Raw genomic sequence first — 19,414 nt, 5'->3', positions numbered from 1 at the left:
ACTATATTTACTGTTGGATTCAGTTCAAGCAGCTTGAAAAAAAAAACAGTGTAAAAAAAAAAAAAACTACTAATAGGATCTAATGAGCATTAGGACGCCGAGTAATGTGTTTAAACGTAAGTTTCCAGTAGGTGGCGGTATTACAGTGGTACCTCGGCAATACGAACGCCCAACCTTGCGAAATTTTACCATAAGAACTAAAATTGTGCAAGAAATTTGCCTCAGCATGCTAAGTCGTTTCGACATACAAGCGACCAAACTGGGTTGTGTGTGTACGTCCGGGAGCCAAAACTTGTTTGCGTCAGCGGAAAGCCAAGCTTTTTTGTGTGCAGTTTTTTGGTTTGTTTTTTTGCATTTTGTGATGACATAGCACCATGCGTCCCAAAAATGTTAGCAAGGACGGTAGCAAGAAGAAAATAAAGTCACTATCAGTTTCGTCTTAAAAGCAGCCGGTGCCAAAAGAAATAATAAATTGAGGTTACAAGGTTCGATTCCCTCCCAGGCTCGATTCCCGTCTCTGTGGGCATGTTCTCCCTGTCCTTGGTGGGTCTCCTCTGGGTAATCCGGTTTCCTCCCACTGTCCACAAATATGCAAATGAGATTAATTGGTGTTCCCAAACTGCCCATAGTGTGTGAGTGAGTTAGTGTGTGTGTGTGTGTGTGTGTGTGTGTGTGTGTGTGTGTGAATCCAGAGTGATGGATTCACACCCTGTCCAGGATGTACCCTGCCTTGTGCCCTAAGCCTCCTGAGATAGGCTCCAGGCCCCGCACGACTCTGAATACAGGATAAAGCGGTAAAGACAATGAGTGAGAGAGTGAGTGAGATTTAATGGATGTTTATTTCATATTTTCCTGTATTTACATGGCTTCTTTAAATGTTTTGATTGTTTTTATTTGCAAAAATATGAGTATAGTGGTGGAAATTGGTAGAAGTGGTAATAATTTCGTGTGGCTGGAACGAATTATCTGCATTAACATTATTTCCTATGACAAAATGCGTTTTGTAAAACGAAATTTGGCGTTAAGAACTCGTACGGCAAGGTACCGTTGTATACCGACCGCCCATCAACTCATAATATTTTCTGTAAAAGCTGCTATATATTTTTGAGGATCGCATCAATTTTAAATGATTTAACGTGAAATAAATTGTTTTGAAAAGAGTGAATTAATTCTGATGCGTCAACAAATTCAATTAATGAATTAAAATAAAACAATAAATCACAGCTCTAATATACCTACCTGTATCTAATGTGATTCCTGTATAAGAATTCGATTTGTAAAAAATCCCAACCAATATATATATTTTTTTTCGTTCCTTCGTTTTTTTTAAAGGGACAAGTGTTTTATTTCTCTTTAGGAAAGGTTAAAAGGAAACTCCTGTATCAGTATCCATACAATAATTCACCTTAAAACAGGAAGCGACTTCTCTGTTTTGCGCTCCGACACGGCGAGAGGACGATGAGGAACAGTGATCTGTCACGATGGAGGGAACGATTCAGCAGTCGCGTCATTCACTCCCTTGGCTCTCTGTCTCGATCTCGTTCTTTATTTATACATCATGGTGATTTGACCTGGTTGAAATGTTACGCCTTGTTCTTTCCATCCTTGTTTTTTCTTTCCTATCTTTATTACAATCTTTTGACAACCTCCAACATATTTACTAGCAAGTAAGGGTGGGCAAAAATTTTTTAAAATAATAAAAAATACCCAATGACATTACATAACAACATAACGTCTTCTAAACTGGGACGCAATATTTCTTGTGTTGTGTAAAGTAAAAAGTAGGGGAAAAAAAACCAAACTTTGCTACATTTCCCATCAGCTTCATGCCATGTGATGCCAAGGTACAACATCGCAATGTCGAGGTCCCGTATACCATTACACTAATCATACCCAGCCCTACTTGCAGGTAAACCGGAGATTCCTCAGCATTCCCATTGATGACACTGCACACCTTTCATGCTCCTCTCATTCCTCTAGGGAAGCTCCGTCCTCATCCCAAAGGTGAACGCCATCCTTAGTAAAAGGGGCGCGATGAAAGGACGGACATGCCAGAGAAGCGGCATCGTGACAGACAAAGTGGTTAGCACTTGACCTGCTCCGTCTCCGAGTACTCGCCGTCCATGTCAGAGTCGAAGAGCGAGTGTCCGGTGCGATCGCTGTCCAGAGAGTGTGTGGTGTCGGAACGCGACAGGGTGCTGGGCTCCTCCGGGAAACCGTCACTGTGGGAGAACAGGCCCAGGTCGAGCAGCGGAGACGGAGAGTGCGGCTCTTCGCTCGAGCCGTCGTAGTAGAGATCATCGACGTCCACGAACCACTCGGGCCAAAATTTCCTCCGGATGCGCTCGCAGTACATGGCCAGGTTGATTAATTCACCTGCAGAAACGAAAATAGTATGATTAGAGACTTGCTCTACACGCTTTAACACATATAACTGACACTTCACTGACTGTTTGTTAGGAAGGAGATCCCGAGGGAGCACTCGATACGACATTATCACGATATCTAGCTGCAGATACGATTTATATTGCGATTCTTTTCATATCATAATCTAAATATCCTTTTCAAGATTTTCTTACAATTTTAAACAGTACTCCATACAGTACAGTATGTTGTTCTGCCTGCCTATGTGTAAATACTTTAGAGCACCACCTGTAGGATTATAGAGGAACTGCAGCATTTTACCATCTCCAACGCAAATATATATAAATAAACAATGGATTCTTAAAGAAAAAAAATAACAATCTGGAGTCAGTGTGGCACTATATGAATTGCCACACAAAAGAATACATAATATGTAACTATACCAAACTTCCCCTTCATTTCTCAGGGTCGTGGTGGACCTGGAGCGTATCTCACCTGGAGCGTATCTCATAGGGCATGAGGCGGAGTACACCCTGGACAGTGCCAAGCCATTACAAGACACACACACATACTCACACACAACAGGCAATTTGGGGAATGCCAGTTAGTCTAATCCGTATGTCTTTGGGCAGTGGAAGGAAACTGGAGTACCCGAAGAAAACCCATCAAACACGGAGAGAAAATGCAAACTCCATGCACACAGAGGCAGGAATCAAACCCCGACCCTGGAGGTGCGAGGCGACAGAGCTAACCACTACACCACAGTGCCTTTTCCTTATTTCTAACGTTTCATTATCCTTCTTTATACCATGATGAGGTTTGAACCTCCTTGATTAGAAGAACCCTGTAGAAATATTTCTGTTTCTGTTGAAACCTGGTTAAACATATAGGCTGATTTGAAAGCACAGACACGAAGAGAGGGCCGCAACTGAATCTGAAAACAGACAACAGTACTGAAATGTATTTCAATGGGACCAAGATAAGTTCTCCAGTAAGTCCTAGGCTTACAATAGTTCTATGTTAATACCCTTCAAGGTCTAAGCCCTTTCTAAAGACCTGCAGTCTTTAGCTTTGATTACAGCACACAATTTGGTGTCCAGTTCACGTGTGAAAATGATTCCTCATGTTCCCAGAACCACTCTTTCACAATCCTGGAATATCTCCGTGTCATCAGGGAGGAGAAACTCCATAGATGTGATAACCTGGTCATTCAGTACATTCAGGTCGTCAGCTGACTTTATTTTATTGCCATAGTCTAGACCTGAGCAACTGAAGCAACACCAGATCACAACACTGTCGCTTGTACAGTGGACGCTATGCATGATGGGTGCATCGCTTCATGTGCTTCCCTTCTGACCCTGACGCACCCTGCACCATCTTTATGCTCCCTAGTGAAGCCTTACTTACAAGGCAAATCTCTAATAAAGACTAAAAGGACTCAGTAACAAGTGGTTTTCTTATAGACACACAGTGATTTAGTCCCAATCCTGTTGGATCTCATCACAAGTGTGTGTATGTATGGAACTGATCTTACTTTCACTATTAAACATAGCTCTGGTTTTTACTGTTGATTTTTTTTTATCGTTATTTACTAAGAATTTAATCTCATTCATTTTTTTTTGTTCTGACCACATTTCTTCTACAAAGTTGCACTAATTTCGAATCTCCTTAGTTGTTGTCTTTGCTTGGTGCAGCCCAATAATTTCACCCTTCTGAAATAGAGCCTTGGCTTGCCCGTGTATAAGTATATATTTTAGTCGTTAATAAGAAAGCCCACTTTTATCCCAATCATTCTTTTGTTTCCTTACATATTATAAATCATGATTTTTCTAGTCAACTAAATGGTTAAAAAAAAGTAGACAAGAGCAGGATGGAGAGAACGAAAACGCAGAGACAAGCACAAAAAAAAACAAACACTAGGCAAAAAAGTCAGCTGGTGCTAAGACAAAGTTAGGTAGTGACACGGCAGCAGGAAGATTGATCGCTATTTGATATGCAACAGCTGCGTACGCTGGGCTTATTATTCACACAGGATAAGTTATACTTTTATTATAGTTTTCTTCACTGCTATTGCTTTCTGTTTACACGTTCAGGTTGCTCTGTTTATGAAGGCAGTGCTGCTTGGGTTTTCTCCAAATTGCTGATAATAAAAATGATTTTACTGGATCATGTTAATTACTAGGCGGCACTGTGGTGTAGTGGTTAGCACTGTTGCCTTGCATCTCCAGGGTCTAGGTTCGAGTCCCGGTCAGGCTTGATTCCTATCTCTGTGTGCATGGAGTTTGCATGTTCTCTGCCCGTGCTTGGTGAGTTTCCTCCCACAGTCCAAAGATATGCAGGTACGGCTAATGTAATGTCTGTGTGCCCTGTAATGGATTTGCACCCTGTCCAGGGTGTACCCCGCCTCGTGCCCTAAGCCTCCTGGGATAGGCTCCAGGTCGCTGCGACCCTGAATACAGGATAAAGTGGTATAGAAGATGAGTGAGTGAGTGATGTTAATTACAGTTATACACTGTAAAAGCAGATTAGACAGCGTCGGGATGTATACTAGAATTTGCTGAGATGATTTTTTTTCTCCCTTCAGGCATAAGAGGTCTTTAAAAATAAAAAATATACAGTAACACCACTCGACTTCAATCTTCAGCTCATCTGAAGTCAGTAGTCTGTGGAAATGGTCTCAGAACAACCGCTGCAATAAAGCAGGAACTCATCTCGGCTTTAAGACCATCAGTTCTGCTACATTAAGAGATATTCGTGTTCTTGTACTTAAGAACAATGACTTATAAGCCACTGATACATTTAAATAACATTTTGTCTGTGGATCCAGACATTTACGCCGCACTGTATGGTCAAGTCTGTGAACTGGTGTATCTGACATAAAGTCAGGCTTTATCATGTAATTCTGTGATAACTGAGCTGGGTAATATTTGAGCCAATAGAGAAAATGAATATCTCCATAATTACCTGTGCACATTATTGAACTTCCTCTATAAAAGAGACAGCAGTTGGTCCAAATACCAAATTCGACTTTATAAATGTATTATAGCATTTAGAATGCGTTCAATACCACCTACTGCATTTATTACTGATTATGTATTTCTTATATATTAGAACTGTATTCATGAACTAATCAGTTAGGATGCAGACCTGTTTTACTGTGATACCAGTTTGTTTCTGCCTGACCTTTTTTAACGAAGAGGGGAAAAGAAGGGAAGAAGGAAAAGAGGGAATGAGGAAAGGGAAAATGATGGAAAGGAAAGGGAATGGAATGAAAAAACAAAACAAAAAAAATGAGTAAAGGGGAAGGAAAGAAGAGGGAAGGTAAAGAAAATGGAAAAAGAAAAGAATGGACGAAAAGGGAAATGAATAGAAAAAAGGTAGGGAAGTTAAAAGAAAGGGAAGGCAAAAGAGGAAAGGAAAGGAGAGGAAGAGAAAGATGGAAATAGGGAAGGAGAAAGAAAAAAGAGAAGAGGAAAGGGGAACGGTGATCAGAGAGAAGAGGAAAGACAAGGAAATGTGAAAGGGGAAAGGAAAGAAAAAAAACAGAGAAGACAAAAAGACAAAAGTGCTGTAATGAAACTACCCGTGTCCAGTCCACACTGCACTGCAGTCACTTGTCCGTATCGCATTTTAACAAAATGTTCCGATGGAACATGTACTTTAATTACATGCCCACACGCACACACACACCACATACAGTACATCCGTATGCAACTAAAACACACCACACACTTTACATGTAATAAACCATGTGAGCGCTGCTCATATTACCTGTTTGCACTCTCTAGGAGCGTGTTTGACTGATGTTTGGTGAAAAAGGGACGAGGAGTGTTTTAAGAGATTTGGTTAATAATAATAATCACCCTTGATGAGCTGCTCCGGCCGCGTGCCGGGTAAAGTCCACATGGCCTGGGCGAGGTGGCCAAACACTGCAGCGTCCACTGTGGAGACTTTGGGGCCCATGATGTACTTCTTATCCCCTGAAACAGACAAACGGATCTGTTAACAAACGGCGGTGACGGTCATCCCCTGAATCATACAGTGCATAAAGATAATTTGTGTTAATGGCTCCCCCTAGTGGAAAATCCTACACTTGCTACATAAAAGTGTGAGTGAGAAAATAATAAAAGCCAGATTTTGGATGATTCTTTGGATCAAAAGGAAGGAAGGAAGGAGAAAATAATTAATATATATTGAAACTCTTAATCAGTGCTTTCTGTTCAAGGCTACCATCTTACCAATCACTGCTGTGCATGTGTGAACGTGTTATATTAGTTTATTTGGAACAAATCTAGATGCTCCACTTGTGATTTGCCTGAAAGATCAACCTGAAGCGAGGGTGTACCTGGTCCTGAAACAACTCACAGAAGAGCGTAAACAAGAGTGTTTGGATATCTGCAAACAAAATTAGGACCGATACTCTGATAAGGAAGGTGAAAGTTTCTTAAAGAGAATCATTACTGGTGACGAGACACGGATTCATCACTACCTGAAAGTAAACAGCAGAGTATGGAACAGAAACATCCTCAATCATCAACCAAGAAAAAGTTTAAACTTTAACCATCAGCTTGAAAAATTAATCAACGCTGACAGTTTTCTGGGATTCCCGAGGGCCAAAAGTATTGGAACAGCATCAGGAAAAAGGCTCAACGATCAACAGTGCTGGTTACAGTGAGACGGTTATTGAAGATCCAACGCCGCAGAGGACTGATATCTAAGGACGTCCTGATCTCGCATGATGATGATGCACGTCCACACACTTCTGCCCACACTGTCGACACTATGAGAAAAGTCCTGAAGTCGCTCCATCGGACTTTTACATGTTTGGTCGCCTCAAAGCGGCCCTACGAGGATGAAGATTCACTTCTGATGAAGGAGTGAAGACAACAGTGCGTTTGTGGCACGCAGCTCAGAATAAAACATTTTGTAATGAGGGAATATTAAAGCTTGTTGAAAGATTATGTTGGAAAAAAGATGAAATTTACGCATCATGCACTGAGCTCATGAAAACAACCTACTGTAACTAGACGTCAACACCATGGAGGAAAATATAATCAGAAACTAACTAAAAAACCCGGCAAACAACCCAAAACAATTCAAAATCCTCTATTTTAATGTGCATTATCATATTTGTTTAACTATGTTATGAAAAAAGTTGCATTGCACTGTATGTGTACAGAAAAACATGCATCAGCAAGCTGTGTGCCGCTAATGACTGAGATCACACCCCTGTGACGGCTGCAGTGTTGTCTTTCCCGACCCTCTACACACTGACCGAGCAGAGTAGCCAGGGTGCGCATGTCCTTTTCCATCAGCGTGTAGATTTCGTCTTTAGAGAAGCGCCCGATGCCGTGGCCGTACATCTCTCTCTTCACGATGCCACAGTTAACGTGACTTAGGATCCACTTGAGCACGTCACTCAGAGGCCCGGTCACTGCCAGCATCTTCTTAGTCTCCTCCAGATTGTCCACCCACTGACAGTAGGCTATTGTCCTGCAACACACACACGCACACACACAGATTGAAAAACAAATAATCGATTTAACAGCAAGGAAAAAAAAGTATCACACTCCTACCCCATATATAATTTTCATTTCAATAGATTGGGTTAAGCGATTTTATAATTAGAAAAGAAAAATAAGCATTTCCACCTTGTTTAAAGGAGACGGAATTGGCTATTACACTTAGACAGCACCAGTCAAAAGTCTGGACAGAACACCAGTTAGACTAATCTGCATGTCTTTGGACTGTGGGAGGAAACCGGAGTACCCGAAGGAAACCCACCAAGCATGGGGAGAACATGCAAACTCCATGCACACAGACCCGATGGGGGAATCGAACCAGACCTCAGAGATGCAAGGGTGATGGTGGCCAAGACTCAATGATGCACATGGGGAGTGAAGGCTGGACCATGTAGTTCCATCAAACTGATGAAAAAGTTAATGCTGGTTCTGACAGAAAGGAGTCAGAAGACACAACGCACTGCAGGGTACACGGCTGCGTGGTGCTCATGCTGACTCATGTCCAAAGCCAAAAGGTCTTACAATGAGCAGGTGATGGAGTGGAAGAAGCTGGCCTCAGGAAGAGATGGCACAACAACGGGCACAACCTACTCAGTATTAGACGGGTGGGTTGTGGCAGATCAGTGTGTGTGTGTACAGAATATAAAAGATGAATCATGATGTTGTAAACTGTCTCCATTTATTGTTCTACACAAATGTAAGAAACAAACCCGAATAGACTTTAGAGTAATGTTCCCCAGGAAAACAGACACTAAGCCACTGCTATGGATTTTCACTTTGGAGTCTGTTCATTTTCCTCGACTCCATAAAGCAGGAGGAAGCAGTTGTAAAAGGAGATACGGCACAAAACGACAATAAATCTGCCCTTTCATTGCTGATTCAGTTGCACAGTAATGCTTTCTGCTTTCGGACTTTTACTTCCTTTAGGCTCTTACTAAAAAAAAATAGGAAGAAGAATACAAGTCATATAATGAGCGAAGACAGGAACTTTTTATTGTACAAAATAATTTCAAGGTCTAGAGGTCCAGCACAGGTAAGACTAATGAGAAGGCAGGAACAGTGTTACCTTTACATACACTTCCGGGCATGTGTTTGAGGTGGCATTGGGAAAACCCTACACTTGAAGAAATTGACTATCAGTTTTTTTGTTTTTTTTTCTGGATAAAACGCATTATAACCAGTTGTTTTCTCTTCAAATGTTTATGAATAAAAAATATCTACAATTAGGCCAAAATCGCTGGTAGGCGCTTCTTAAAGTAAGTCTGTATTAGTGCTACATTTGCATGAACTGAATTATTTCTGTGGTGGAAAATCATTCACTGTCATAAGTTATTGTAAACACTTAGGCTTATCGAGCATGAATTTGCCTTATTTTTTCCGGGTTTGCAGAAAAAATTGCAACTCTTTCCCTTTTAACAGATTTTCTTTTTTTTTATTCTTTCTTTTTTTTCTATTTAATCATCACATACATTTTGAGCCAATTCTGTATTACAAACTAAACTTATTAGACATTAGATTTTGGCGTAAGAAACTACGAAATTGGACTACGATTCAGTAGGTCCCAGGTTCGAACCCAAGCACCACCAAGTGGCCACTGTTGGGCACTCAACCCCTAAATGCTCAGAGGGATAATAAGATGGAACAAACAAGACTGCCCTCCAAGGTGCTCAGGAACTTCTACTCCTGCACCATCGAGAGCATCCTGACGGGAAATATCACGACCTGGTTCGGGAACAGCACCATGCAGGACAGACGAGCTCTACAGAGGGTGGTGCGATCAGCTGAGCGCATCATCCGCATCGAGCTCCCTGACCTGCAATCGATTTACAGCAAGCGGTGCTTGACCAAGGCCAGGAAGATCGTGAAGGACCTCAGCCACCCCAATAACGGACTGTTTACTCTGTTGCGGTCTGGGAAGCGATTCCGCTCCTTGAAGGCCAACACAGAGAGACTGAGGAGGAGCTTCTTCCCGCAGGCGATAAGGTCTCTCAACCACAACCACACCACTATGCAGAACTACACAATATTTTCATAATTGGTCAAATCTATCAATCTTCTTACATCCATGAACACTATGGACAATTACACGCTCACCTTCCTTCATATATACACTACATGTCGTACGTTACATCCTGGACCATTGCACAAAGACACTTTAATAACCTTGCACACCTACCTTCACAACTACACTACATTTTACAGTTTTACGTTTACATCCTGGACCAGTGCACAAAGACACTTTAATAACCTCTGCACTAAGACACTTTGCTCTATGCATATTTGCACACACCGTACAGTATATTTCAATTTGCACAGTATATTTCTATTTTGTACATCATATTTCTATTTTTATTTCTATTTTTATTTTTAGTTCTATTTTTTCCCTAGCACATTTCTATTTTTATTTTTAGTTCTATTTTTCCTAGTTTAATTTAATTTTTTAATTTAATTTCTATCGTATTTCTTTTATTCATATTTATTTCTTATTTGTAAAACTTAACTCTCTTTTAGGGTCAATGGCAGTCGTATAATGCATTTCACTACATTTCGTACTGTGTATGTTTGTGTATGTGACAAATAAAATTTGAATTTGAATTTGAATTTGAAATTTGAGATGTTTTCCCCCCAAAAAATATTCACATATACAGAATTTCAAAAGGACTCTATAGAACATCTTTGGGTCGCGACCTCCGCTTTGAGATAAGTGCTGTATAGGATTTTTATCCAGCGCTATAGGACTGTGCACCCCTGCACCAGACCTCTTCTTCTTTGAGATGCATGTTATTAGAACATTAAGTATGTACAGTACCATAGAGCTCTATAAGCTTGCAGCAGAACCCAATAGAACTTCTGTTATAACACTGATGTTCTACAGAATTTCTACTTGGTTCAATAGAAGTCCTGAATGTTCTAATGAACACCTGCTATAGAAGCCGATTGTACCTTAGTACTAATGTTTTGTAGAAAAAAACACTATATAGGACAGATTTCTTTAGAATTGGAAGAGGCATAATTAAAAATGATGTCAGAAAAACTCAATCATTAATTTTTCGCTGCTAATTTTCAATAGCTTTTTTTCTATTTGTTTTTCTGTTTTTTACTAAACCTTAATGTTCTATTTCTATTTATTATTCTATTTTCATAGATTCCTCCCATCAGAAATTGGGTAGTGAAGTTCTATAAGATTTCCATTTTTTCTATAGGATGAGTTTTTTAAGAATTTAAATGTTTTCTTTAAAAAAGAAATGTAAAAAGAAAATAAAAATATATTTACAGGTTGTTTTGATGAAATATACAGAACATACAGTATATATACACAAATATATATATATATATATATAGTCAAAACTGGAAAATGGGTAGTCAAAACCATTTTTTGGGGTGTTTACACTAGTGTTTAACAATCTGACAATTCAGTTTAAAAAGGATAAATTGGTTAAATTAAATTAATGCATCAGTCAAACATAACTTATCAATTGGGAGTAACGATTTACTGACGATGTCCACTAAAATCAGATTAGTTGGCAGAAAATTTAACTGTCAACTTGGTGACGTGTCGGTGTCAGACTCACTAAAGTAAAGTGGGTATAAAACAAAAATTTTCTGCATTCTTTAAGCTTTAATAAATAGTTTTTTTATTATATTATATTATATTATATTAAATTATATTAAATTATTATTATTAGACATACTTTGCTTTTCATTGGTAGTAAATTTATTATGATATATTTTTAATGAAGTATTCGCATTTATTATCTTGGTTGTTAGTTTTCTAGGTTTTAGTTATCCTGGTTAAAAAAAAAGCACATGCAAAACAACCTCAAGCTAGATTTAAAAGCTGATAGCTAAATAAGAGCTACTGAACAAGTCAGTTATTTGTAATATATCAATTAATTGATTTAAAAATCCATTTGTTAATAAATTATTAAAAGAGTCGTTAGTTATATCCCTATTATAGATTATAACTGACTATACAATGATAATTATTGAAAAAAATTATAATATAAAGTCATTTATCCTGCACTCATACTGACGAAGCTCTCACCCTGTGCAGTTTTTCCTGTTCATGTTACCCCTCAGCATTTACCAAAGAAGCCCCGCTCACCAGTAGAAATGCTCCTCCACCATTTTGGTGATGGCGCGTGACACGGCTCGCTCCTCAGGACTTAGGTCACCGTTCAGGTTCACACCCAGCTTCTCCTCCAGGAAGTCGATGATGAACTCCGAGCCGCTGGCCTGCTCCTGGTTGTACTCGATCCACGGCATCTTCCCCTGTGGGGAAAGCTTCCCGTCGAAGTAGTTCTGAGGGGGACAAAAGAAAAATAGAGACTTAGGTGAACGATTCTGAAAGCTTATTGTTATTATTAACGTGAACACACAACCAACCTGGTAAGGCAGGTCTACCATTCGCAGGTAGGTCTCCATCTTGAGGCAGAAAGGGGACAAGCTGGGAACACCGTTCTTGGGCCTGGAAAACTGGTGGAGGATGATCGTGTCTTTGGAATCCAGTTCCTGCTCTTTTCTGTGTGACAGAAAGAATGAATGAGTGAAGCCGTGTATTCTGAAGCCTTTGAGTCAATAGGAAAATATTACGTCTGAGAACTTCCCTGTACATTCGGGACGTTCGGGTAGCTGCTCTACATTTATTTCGATTAAATCAGAAGGATTTTCTCATAGCCTAAGCTGTGAGATATAATTCAGAACTTCATAGCTGGTATATGTAATTAAAGGTGCTATATACAAGGGTGAGTCAAAAATTATCCACACTTCGGTTATGTTAAATCTTCTGTTGGCTGCTCTGTCTTATCAGTGCTTTCCGTTCACAGCTACAGTCTCCCCGGTTCACATCGTCTCACATCAGTTCATTTATCACTACGAGCCTGAGAGCAAACAGCAGCATATCAGACGGAAACATCATCAATCGCCGAACAAGAAAAAGATCACTTCGTCTGTGCTTTGGCATTCGTAGCCACATTTTTTAATGAGGGAATACGAACTGTCGACAGATGGACAAAGTGTATTGGAAAGTTTTTCTAAAAGTTAATTCAAATAAATTCTACAGACAGAGTGCAGACATATACTCGTAAAATAATGTTTGTTTTTATTTCTATAAAACCTACAAAATATTCAGGATGGGAATCACCAGGGACCATCTGATACAATATTATCATGATACCTTGGTGCTGATTTAATTTGTATTGCAATTCTGTAAGTATTATTATTTAATAAATAGCCTGATTGTATTTATTTGTTGTAGATTTTCTTTTTCTTGATTTTCCCCTTGATTTTCTTCCTAATTTAGTCGTATTCAATTCCTCTCCGGCACTGGGGGGCTCCCACATTAAGGCTACTACCACTCAGTAGGGAGGGCCGCAGACTTTCACGTGTTTCCTCCGAACCACATGACGCCAGCCGACCGCATCTTTTCGAACTGCTCGCTCACGCACCTTTGGGGGGGCGCCGTAACACACTCGGAGGGCAGCGCTATTAGCTCTTTTGCCTTGCGTAAGCTCACAGACGCCCCTGATTGGCTGTAGAGCCGTGATTAAGGTGGGAGCACTAAGTACCTCTCAGACCCCCCCCCGCGAGAGCTCGGCCAATCAGCTTTCTTTAGACCTCCGTCTGCGAGAGGTAACAGCATCACCCGGGAATAATTCAAATAATTTACTCCTCCTACAATGGATACTGCGCTGCCTGCAAATAAAGTATGCGAATAGTTTGGAGCACCACCTGTAGGATTATAGAGAAAGTGCAGCATTTCACCATCTCAAATGCAAACATACATACAGCAAATTTATTACAAAAAAAAAAAAATGTGATATGTAGCCTACGCCGATAAGTAAATTTACTTCTGAGGTATCGCAATTCCGGACCAAACTGCTTCGATCCATCGAGTACTAAAAAATGTCTCTGTACAAAATTTCGATATATGAGAAGTAAATTTAAATCCTGATCACTGAGCCAGTAAGCACACAGCATGCCGATAACAGCACTCGTATGACTCCATTTTAACAGCCTTAATACCGATAGCTCACATTGCAACACAGCCAAGACTGGCAACATGACAGAAGCAATGAATGTGTGGAATAAATGTAAGAGCAGAAAGTTGCTCTGTGGTCGATTGAAAGCAAAACCACATCCATCTTCCTCTCATCATTCAAATTCACATAATTGCTTTCCTAGGCAGCAATGGAAGCGGGATTTTTAGGAAGGAACATTAGCGAGCAAACAAATCGTCCTACTTGTACATGGCTGTTTATTAAATGTTACTGTAATAAGTGTTGTGCTGGTGAATTAAACAGGGATCTGTCTAACTTTAGATGTGTGTGCTGATCTCAGAAGGTACAGCTGCCGTCTGGTAGCATGAATACACTGAAAGAGCACCATTCACTGAACATGCTCAATGGATCAGTTTACAACTAAAAAACGTGAATATCAGCAGAAAAGGTCTCGTTCATTTCATTTCTAATATCACTTACATTCCCGCTCAAAAGTGTGGGATCATGTTCTAATTCCATGTTCGCTCCTGATTTCCCAGTTTCATCACAGTGCTTGATGGGTTTTCCAAATGCACCTGACATAATACTGTTCTTGCAAAAACTCTTCTAGATCAGCTGACCTTCATGTCTTAAAATAACGACTGACTGTGGTTATAGTTTTGAAAGGCCCAGTATTGTTGTAGAATGCGGAAAATAAACAAAAACAAAAAAAAAATTGCAAGTGATCACAAACTTTTAAGTCGTGGTCTATATGCTGCAAGATGACGCAAGAAGTTAAACATCTTTTCTCTCTCTCTCTCTCTCTCTCTAGCCAATCTCGCCACAGATGGAGTGAATCACATGAGAATCAGAATCCTCTGGTGACGCAAAACACAGTACGTGCACTACAGGTGGTGCATGGGGCGCGGTACACAGCGCTGCCTTCAGCAACCTTTTTTAGCCAGTGCAATTAGACTGGCAATGAATAAAAAAGAGGGAATGCTTCCTACTGGTCAGAGTGCCTCACCGGGAAAAAAAGGCTCAGAAGAAATTAAAGTGAACCATTACTGAGACTGTAAAATTCTAAATTGTTAACTATGAACGTGAACTAGTGGTGGCTCAGAGGGCTAAGGCACTGAGTTACTGATTGGAAGATCGGCGGTTCGATCCCCAGCTCCACCAGGTTGCCACTGTTGGGTCCTTGAGCAAGGCCCTTAACCCTAACTGCTTCAGGGGCGCTGTATCATGGCTGACCCTGCGCTCTGACCCCAGTTACACTGGGATATGTGAAGAAGGAATTTCACTGTGCTGTAATGTATATGTCACAAATAAAAGCTTAACTTAGTTCATAGATCACCAAAGTGAACCAGGTGCTAGCTCATGTCTGGTGCAAGTGCCGGTTCAATAGAACTGGATTTGTTTATTCATGGGCTAGTGAGTCACATTATTATGTCACTGTATATGTCCAATGCTAACGGTAAAACAAAAGCTAGCAGCAAAAAAAAAAAATAATAATAATTTTAGTTGGTTGTGATAATCCCGTCCCCGTCCCCGGATGTAAGCAGTTCTTTGTTCCAGCCCAGCAAAGTGCCAGTGCCATCTATCTAAGGAAAACAAAAAATTGGTTCGAAATCAGGCACCTGCTCCCAAATAGCTCCAGAACTGCCTTGGTGGAAAAGGTGCCACTGTAAATAAATAGATTTATATTTTTTATGGTATGAAACGGCTTTGAGCGTGTCAATGTGACACGGAGCTGGAAAAATAAACCTAAATACTTTACTTGTACAGTAAAATGTAATTTTATTTTAGGCAAAATAGATCTTAAAAAATTGGTATTGGTAAATATATTGTTAAGAAAGTGGTATCAAAGGCAACGATGGATAAAAAAATTCTTAAAGAATCCCTAGGCCCAAGTTAAATAGCTTTAAAAAGAAGAAGAAACCTTTTTCTGACCAGCACCTGGTTATTAGTATTTGCTGGTTATATACTTGCTGGTTCATTTTCTACTACTTGCTGGGGAACAAATTATACCTCATTAATGCACCTTTAATTGTTAAGTGTTTATTAATGCATCTTAAACCCCCTACTGCAAACGATACAATTTTCCTTTGGGATTATTAATGTATTCTGTCTATCTAGCTATCTAAGAAAAAAAAATAATCAACTACTACCGTTAAAACGTTTATCTTGATATGAACTGGTCTAGTGAATAATAAAGATCCTCTATGTTTATTAGTTAGAGGCATGGATGGGGAAATATACTCTACTAAATACAAATCACTGCATCCGGCACGTTAATGCAGTTTGGATGGATGTCAAAGAATTGTTGATGGCATGAATTTGTTATAATTTTAAGCACAATTTCCTGTCAACGAGTCCTACCATTATACCAATCACACTGCCATAAAATATCTCCATGACCGTTCCAGTACACTCTAAGATTTGATGTTAGAAATAAGGAGAAAATGACATTACAACTTATAAAACTGGATCTATTTTTTTCTTTAGTAATCCTCCATATGCTCTCCTACACCCTGAGATCCGAGTGAAGCTGCAAACGACTGCGGATCAATTCCTGCTATCTGATATCACTCGAATGACGATGGGTTCCCTGTCGAGTCTGGTTCCTCTCAAGATTTCTTTCTTATGCCATCTCAGGGAGTCTTTAATTGGCATCATTGCCCTCAGGCTTGCTTAACAGGGATAAACTGATCATTCTGATTTATATATATTTCCTTACACTTTTCAAACTTATTTTCATATTTATATAGATTCTGTAAAGCTGCAGGTTTGAAACTAATATTGTAGTGTACAAAGACATTCTATATAATGGTGGTGACAGTCGGTCTGACATTAGTTTTAAACCTGTTCCCCTGTGCACTAAGTGTGTTCCATGAAGACATGGTGTGTTAAGAGTGTGATGGAGGGGAATAACTTCAGGGTTCTTTACAGAGTCCAGGAGTGAACACCTTGTTCAGTACACACATATGGCTGTGATGCTCATGTGTTCATTTCACAATTGCATTTTTATTATACAGTTTATCTTTATATGTATTAGATGGACTGAATGTTACGCTTCCCGTATACGAGTAAGTGTGCCAGCTGTAACACAGAAGAACATCTAGAAACCATGAGCTTTCCCGTGACTTTTACCACAGTGTGCATGCTGGGAATGTGTGTACAGTAAGTAATCACTTTGCTTTGCTTTATGGATATAATTTGTAAACAATTTGCTGTGTGTGCGTGTATAAACCTTGGCCTTTCCACATACATATAACATGAGAAGATGTGGTCGCTGTCCATCTAAAACAGTGCTGAATTGTGGACATGCCATAGTGTGCACTATACAGCAGTCACTCTCACACGTCACTATGTTTATGCATACAAACAACAGCAACTGATATTAGTTCCAGATAATGTTGATAATTCATCTAATAAACTGAATAGCACTTTCTACAACACTTTCTCTACGAAAGATGCTTTCTTAGCATCTCCCAGGAGACTTAGGGCATAAAGTGGGGTACACCCTGGACAGGGTGCCAATCTATCACGGGGCCCAAACACTCATTCACACACTACTGGCAATGTGGGAAGTCGATGTATAATATGTATTAGATGGACTGAATGTTATGCTTCCCATCTATAATTAAGTGTACTAACTGCAACACATAAGCACATCTACAGAGCATGAGTTTACCCTTGACTTTTACAACAATATTCATGTGTGTATATTAAGATATCATTTCGCTTTACAGATATAATTCGTAAACACTTTGTTGACGTTTGAATGACATCATCCACATTACATACGCAGGACATGACAGGACGTGGTCGCTGTCCGCGGTGCTGAACTGTGTACATGCCATAGTGTTCACTATACAGCAGCACTCTGGTCACTCTCACTCCTCAGCAAGCTCTCACATACAAAACAACAGCGACCGGAATATGACACCCAGATAACGTTAATAATTTGCCTAATCAACTAAATAGCATTTCCTATGACGCTTTTTCCACATGAGATGCTTTCTGAAAAGATACCAGCAAAGGTCAGCAAAAGGTCACACTGACACAACAACAATAACAAGGGGAGACATTTTCCTGTAGGGGAAGCCATTGGAGACATGTCGTCCTCAGACCAAACCACTGTGATTTACAAAGGGGGGTGGAGGGAGAAGATGCAATAAAAGCTATGGGTTTACTGTGCATTAGGGTTATTGCATTTGTGTCTTTTCCTGTATCACGTATCATTGTCTCCAGCAGCACAGGGAAGTTATCGACCATTACACACTTATTATTATTATTTCTTTACAGCACACACACACACACAAATCAGTGTGTGCCCTTTCCCTCACTCAGCTCCTCTATTAGTTACAAAACAACCCAGGACACGACTATATAATGTGGATAGTAAGATATTATCCCTTATGAGCGCACACACACACACACACACACACTGCAATGCAAACCTGACAACGAGCAGCTCGTGCAGTAAATAAGCAGCGGCGGCGAGCAGCGCGCCCCCGGTGATGTACAGCGTCTTCCGCCACCACGAGTCCGAGCCCAGGGCCGCCATGATGCCGCCGTAGTCCTGCAGCGGGTACGCGATGACGTAGCCATAAAACGAGAGCTGCTCGTCCGATCTACAGAGGCCGGCGGGCAGGAAGCTCTTGTTGCGCCCGAGCTCGAGCACGCACGAGCGGCTCCAGGCCAAGCCCACGCGCCAGTACACCATTCTCGCGCTCCGCGTTCCGCCCTTCGGCCCCGTTCCGCACCGCCGCTGGAAGCGTCATGGGTGCTGCTCGGCGGCCTCGGGCATGGGTTTCTTACGGAAAGGATTAAACAGGATCATCACTTCCCCTCCGCGTCGCCTCCTCCTGCACCTGCAGCAGCAGCACCACCAGCTCAGCGTCCGTCCCGGAGCCGCTCGCCGCTCGCCGCCGCTGATGCTGCTGTTGATGCTGTGACAACGCGTGACGTCACTACGCACGAGGCGGCGCCCTCTATGAGGAGCGCGCGACTCAGTTCGGAACCGACTGGTTGTGTTCGATTTACTTGGATCAAAAAGTGTCTGATTCACGAGATCAAAGCGCTCGAGCGTCGCGTGTGAAAATGGTTCGCTTGACCGTTGACTGTTAAATTAGTGTCATGTATAATCACTATGTCTAAAAAATAAAGCCATGTGTCATTCTTATTTGAAAAAATAAATAAATAAAACGTTTCCTTTGATTCAACATGAACCGATTCGTACTCTCAAGACACTTGAGCGTGTTTACTAGAAAACTCTGACGATGTGTCTGTGTTACCCCTCCAGACTTCATCTCCTGATTTAGATCCTGTACAGCTTTGTCCTTGAATCATTCTGAAATGATAAAAAAAAAAAATACAAAGATGATTCACTCACTTATGACTTTATCCTGTAGACAGGGTCACGGGTGGGCCTGCAGGAGCCTATCACAGGGTACACCCTGGACTGGTGCAAATCCATAGCAGGGCACACACACTTACTCACACCAATTAGCCTTATTGGAGGAAACCCACTAAGCACAGAGA

General features: G+C 40.7%; 1 protein-coding gene across 1 annotated transcript; it reads right to left on the bottom strand.

Annotated features, from left to right (window-relative positions):
- Nucleotides 1–1,252: 1,252 nt before the first annotated feature.
- faxca (failed axon connections homolog, metaxin like GST domain containing a) lies at nt 1,253–18,749 on the bottom strand. The gene is made up of 6 exons (XM_053508792.1): nt 18,331–18,749; nt 12,273–12,408; nt 11,992–12,188; nt 7,640–7,857; nt 6,228–6,344; nt 1,253–2,376 (listed from the first exon to the last, which is right to left on the bottom strand). The coding sequence occupies exons 1-6, from the start codon at nt 18,594–18,596 to the stop codon at nt 2,084–2,086; spliced, it is 1,227 nt and encodes a 408-aa protein (XP_053364767.1). The 5' UTR covers nt 18,597–18,749; the 3' UTR covers nt 1,253–2,083.
- Between the last annotated feature and the right edge of the window lie 665 nt (nt 18,750–19,414).

Source organism: Clarias gariepinus, chromosome 12 (assembly GCF_024256425.1).
Source record: "Clarias gariepinus isolate MV-2021 ecotype Netherlands chromosome 12, CGAR_prim_01v2, whole genome shotgun sequence".
NCBI lineage: Eukaryota > Metazoa > Chordata > Actinopteri > Siluriformes > Clariidae > Clarias > Clarias gariepinus.
The sequence above is the reverse complement of the archived record's forward strand: the minus strand, read 5'-3'. Positions and strand labels throughout refer to the sequence as shown.

Excerpts from the sequence above, each read along its gene's own strand:
- faxca (XM_053508792.1), bottom strand. The coding sequence starts at position 18,596 with ATGGTGTACTGGCGCGTGGGCTTGGCCTGGAGCCGCTCGTGCGTGCTC. Across the intron at positions 7,858-11,991 it reads GTGGAGGAGCATTTCTACTG|GACAATAGCCTACTGTCAGT; the intron begins GTGAGCGGGGCT and ends TGTGTGTTGCAG. Across the intron at positions 2,377-6,227 it reads GCCGGAGCAGCTCATCAAGG|GTGAATTAATCAACCTGGCC; the intron begins GTGATTATTATT and ends TCGTTTCTGCAG.